This window comes from Meleagris gallopavo, chromosome 9, assembly GCF_000146605.3.
Source record: "Meleagris gallopavo isolate NT-WF06-2002-E0010 breed Aviagen turkey brand Nicholas breeding stock chromosome 9, Turkey_5.1, whole genome shotgun sequence".
Lineage (NCBI taxonomy): Eukaryota > Metazoa > Chordata > Aves > Galliformes > Phasianidae > Meleagris > Meleagris gallopavo.
In genome coordinates this window covers 11,411,022-11,415,777 of record NC_015019.2, presented here as the reverse complement: position 1 = coordinate 11,415,777, position 4,756 = coordinate 11,411,022, and the positions used below count along the sequence as shown (strand labels likewise).

At 57.5% G+C, this 4,756-nt stretch overlaps 1 protein-coding gene across 1 annotated transcript in view; it reads left to right on the top strand.

The window, feature by feature from the left end:
* KLF8 (Kruppel like factor 8) overlaps positions 1-3,486 on the top strand; it is a gene marked incomplete at its 5' end in the record, with an annotated part of 4,829 nt that extends 1,343 nt beyond the window's left edge. The window contains one exon of the mRNA XM_031554729.1: positions 1,275-3,486. Coding sequence (XP_031410589.1) covers positions 1,275-1,456 — 182 coding nt within the window. The remainder of the gene's footprint in view (positions 1-1,274) is intronic.
* Between the last annotated feature and the right edge of the window lie 1,270 nt (positions 3,487-4,756).

The window sequence follows — 4,756 nt, the reverse complement described above, 5'->3', positions numbered from 1 at the left end:
GTCGGGGTGTGGAGGGGCGCGGCGCCGTTACGCCCCGTGCTGCCGCTCCAGGCGGGTACCGTAGTGCCCCTAATGCGCGCCCGCACTGCGCGCCACCGCCGCGGGAGTGGTACCGTAGGGCACCTAATAGACGCCCACACCGGGCGCCGCGTTTAGGGGGCGTTACCGTAGCGCTCCTAATGCACGGGAGCATACAGCCACACGAGGGCACTGCTGCTCGGGGAAGGAATGACGGCCGGACGGACTTGACAGGCTCGAAAAGTGGGCCTATGGGAACCTAATGAGGTTCAACGAGGCCAAGTGCTAAATATTGTGTTTGGGTCGGGCAATCCCAGGTATGTGCACAGCCTGGGAGAAGAACTGCTTGAGAGCAGCCCCTGTGCTCTGCCCTCGTGAGGCCCCATCTGCAATACTGTACTGAGGGCTGCAGACCAGGAAACAGGAAAGACGTGAATCAGTAGGAGCAGGTCCAGAGGAGGGCTGTGAAGGTGATCAAAGGACTCGAGCAGCTCTATGATGAAAGGCTGAGAGAGTTGGAGGTGTTCAGACTGGAGAAGGCTCCAGTGAGACCTCATTGCAGCCTTCCAGTACATGAAGGGTGCTTATAAGTAACTTTTTGTATGATCTGATAGTTATAGGACAAAGGGAAACAGTTTTAAACTAAAAGAGGGGAAATTTAGTTCAGATATTGGGTGGTAATTCTTCACTCAGAGGGCGGTGAGACCCTGGCACAGCTGTCCAGAGAGCTGTGGGTGCCCCATCCCTGGAAGTGCTCAAGGCCCGTTGGGATGGGACCCTGGGCAGCCTGAGCTGGAGAGGAGCAACCAGCCCATGGCAGGGGTTGGGATCAAATGGGCTTAAGGTCCTTTCCAACTCAACCACTCTGTGATTCTATGATCGTGGTGCAGCTAACTAGGCTACAGCACAGCTGTTTTAGGGGAGTTACCATGGTGCAGCTAATAGACAGCCACACGTGACGCACAGCCGTGCTGGGGCACCGCTGTGTGAAGGGGTGTTACCGTAACGCACACCTATACTGGGAAATCATTGCTTTAGGGGCGTTACCGTATTGCACCTACTGCAAACCCACAACGGGGAGCCACTCTTTTATGTGCGGTACCGTATTGCACCTAACGCACGCCCACAGGTAGCACGGCGTCCAGCCGGTGGCGCCCGCGGCCCGTGCTACGCCGGGGAAGGGCGGACGAGGAGGGCTGGAGGGCGGTGGCTGCCTGGGCACACCCCGCTTCCGCGCTGACCCCCGCTCCCCGCAGGCGAGAAGCCCTACAAGTGTACCTGGGAGGGCTGCACCTGGAAGTTCGCCCGTTCCGATGAGCTGACCCGGCATTTCCGCAAGCACACGGGCATCAAGCCCTTCCGCTGCTCGGACTGCGACCGCAGCTTCTCCCGCTCCGACCACCTGGCCCTGCACCGCCGGCGGCACATCATGATGTGAGGAGCCCAGCACGGGGAGCGGGGAGACGGAGGCAACCTCGCTCCCTGCGTGCAGCTGAGGGACTGCGGGGCTGGCGGCGAGCGAGCCCTGCACCGGTGCGGGATGGTCTCCGGAACGTGCTCCTCTTCTTCTGGACCTCTCCTCCCCGCGGGCAACGCCCGGAGGCTCCTCTCGCCGCGGCCTCCCGGCCTCCCCCCCGGCCCTGCGCGCTCACCTTCCCACGGGCGGTGCGGACGCAGCCACAGCCGAGGTGGGGAGACGTCCAGCCTCGTGTCTGCCTCCTTCCAGCCCACCTGCGCTGCCTCGTCCTGTGCCGAGGGACGGGGAGAAAGGAAAAAGCAAAGGAGGGTGGACAGAAAGGACCCTGACCCACCCATAAGAGCACCGCCGCCAGGAAAAGGGAAACTTTGCGGAACGTGGAACTGTGATTTTATGGAGTTCTAAGGGGGGTGGGGGGTGGGGGTCACGCCGGCTTTCAGTTTTCGGAGACTATGGGACAGTTGAACCATTTATAAGTTAAAAAGGCATCAGCCTCCCTACGGACTGTGGCCATGCACTTTTCTTTGTAATTGTAATTGTTGTTTTTGTGGGGTTGGCCTGGCTCCTGTGCTGGGAGGGCAGAGGAGTGTGGGGCTGGGGGGGGGCGGGGGAAGGGGGGAGTGAGGGGATGGTGACCCTCAGGGCTGCTTGAAGGGAGGAGCTTCAAAAAGTTGCTCTAAAGCTTCTGGAAGAGGCAGAGCCCTTCAGTCCATGGCTCTCTTGGGGGCTTTTCCTCTGTTTATGTGTATCCGTGTGTCCCCGTCACATTCCCTATCCTACAGCAGCACTCCCCATCTGATCTGAATGCTTGGTGGTGGGGAACAGCCCTACATCCTTCCCTGCAGCCTTGGAGAGACCCATGCAGCCCTGGATCTGGAGCTAAGGACAGTGCTTGGGGGCCAGCACCACTGATGGCCCACAGCAAAGGTCTGTCCTGCAAATGTGCTCAGGACAGGTGGGATGGTGATGGAACCCTTTGGGGTGAGGGACTGGGGACATTTCTTTGGCTTTTTTTCTTTTTTTTTTTTTTAAACCATGGGATTTAAAACTCCTGAGCTGTGATATTTGTACGAAACCATTTGACGTTTTTCTACAGGGGAATAACATTGGAAGCAGAAGAGCCTGGTGGTGTGTGTCTGTGCTGCAGCAGCGGCAGGTTGAGCACTGGGGATGAGCATGACTGGGCTTCACCATCTCCTTTGCAGGGCTCCTGAGTTCCTCTTCTGAGGTTTTATTGAAAAGCAAGGCAGTCTAAAAAAGGAAAAAACAAAAACCTAAATTGGGTGCTTTAGCTGCAACCCATGTTGTCTCCAGGTGCACCGAGAGCTGATATGTGGAGGGGAAATTGACAGCACCAGTGACAGAGACACGAAGGACACAACGTGCACATCCCCACACTGCCTGTCTCAGCTGCCCATCACAGCTCCGTCAGTTCCCACTGCAGGCTGGACATGGCCTTGTGCTTGAGGAAGGTGCCTGGATCCTGCTGGGCTCCCACCTCAATATCCTCTGTCTCTGTCAGCCCCATCCCCTGTGCCCTCAGGGCACTAATCACTTTTAATTGCTCTGAGCATCCTCTCTGGGGACCTCCACCCACCCTCCTGAGCCCATGGCTCTCGTGGAGCTCCCTCACCTTCCTGAGCTGTGCTGTGGTGTGCTGGCCATGGACGCCAAGCTGTGGGCTGACATCAGGCCTGCCCTGTTCCCATGGACCTGCCTGGTGGCCATCTCAACCTGCTGAGTGTCTATGGGAGTTGCTGGCCCTCTCTGTGCCTGGTGCATGGGGACACACACCTCATGACCTCCTCTGAGAGGCTTATGGACCCCAAAGGCCTCCAAGATGTGCTCTGGAGGCTGCAGGTAAACATCTCAGCCTGGTGATGTTCACAAGTGACTTCCCCATGTGTCTGGAAGCCCCAACACCTCCTTGCAGCCAGCCAGTAGCCCCCTCTGGTCCCCACCTCTACATGTCCAGGCCAAGGGCAAGGTGAGCCCCAGAAATGTTCAGGTTGACTTGTTCCTTGGGGCAAGAAACGGGTCCCAGCCAAGCTCAGTGACCCCAGACCCGTCCCGTCTTCTGCTTCCTCCTTGAGACAGCAATCCTGACCCATGGTCCTTCTAACACTGCTGAGGCGACTGCGGCACCTGCAGACCCTGCTTGAACCGCAGCAAGGATCTAGGCTTCAAGTTGGCTTCGCCACGGCCCTCCCCATTGGCTTCCCAATGGGAACTGGGCACTGATCTTCCAGGTGGGAGGCGAGTGGTTGACCCCACATAGGGACCTTGCCCTATTTCTCCCCCAAGCTGTGGGATTGCCCCGTACTGTGGGGTCATCTTGGTTCGTGGTTCTGGGGGGCCGGAGGCCTCCTGCCCACACTCACCGGACTGGTTTAGCAAGAGGAGGGGCAGCTGCCTGCTTTGAAGGGCTCCCTGGAAAGGTTCGATGGCCGCAGGAGAAAGGAGAAGGCAGGAGAGGTGGTTTTGGGTTTCAGCGGGGGAGCCGGCAGCCCTGCAGAGCTTTGTCTGCTGCCGGTGGCAAAAAGGAACCCAGGGGATCCTCCTGCATGGGGCTCCCCACAGCCTCTGAGCCAGAACAGCTGCACCCGAGGGGAGGTGAATTTGGGGAGGACTGGGGACCGTGCAGAGAGGTGGGTGCTGCCCTTAGCTGCGGTTCGGGGATGTTCAGCCCCCGCGTAGGGCTGTGCACCGAGACCTCCATGCCTGGGAGAAGGGGCAGGAGCCCTCAAGGGCAAGGGCAGAGCTCTGCCTGCTGGGGGAACGGGGTCGCAGGAGAAATAGGTTGGGGTTTTTTTGGCTAGAGGCAATCTGTATTCCTGTGTTGTTCCAGGTTTGGGCACCCCTGATATATATATTTTTAATTTGCCCTCCTTAAAAAGGGATGACTTCAAAAGTCATCAAAAAGAACCTGTCTGTAATTGCAAAAGAAAAAGGAATCCACAAAAAAGACAAACGTGAACTGGGTGCAATTGCAGAAAAACAAAACATAAAACACCAACCCAAACCAAACAAGGCATAATTGCAAAAAATCCTGGGTGTGATTGCGTGGCCTGTCCGTCAGAGCTCACGAGGAAAACTCTGTGCCCTCACACTCGCAGCTTTAAAACTTTTTTAAGTTGTTGTTAAAACTTCGAACAAAACGAGGGAAAAATAAAGTGAACTCGTTCCCCCCTCACCCACTCGCTTTCCCTTTCGCCCGTCTCCGCAGCCGAGCGCTGAGGAAGGAGGACCCCCGCCCCACGC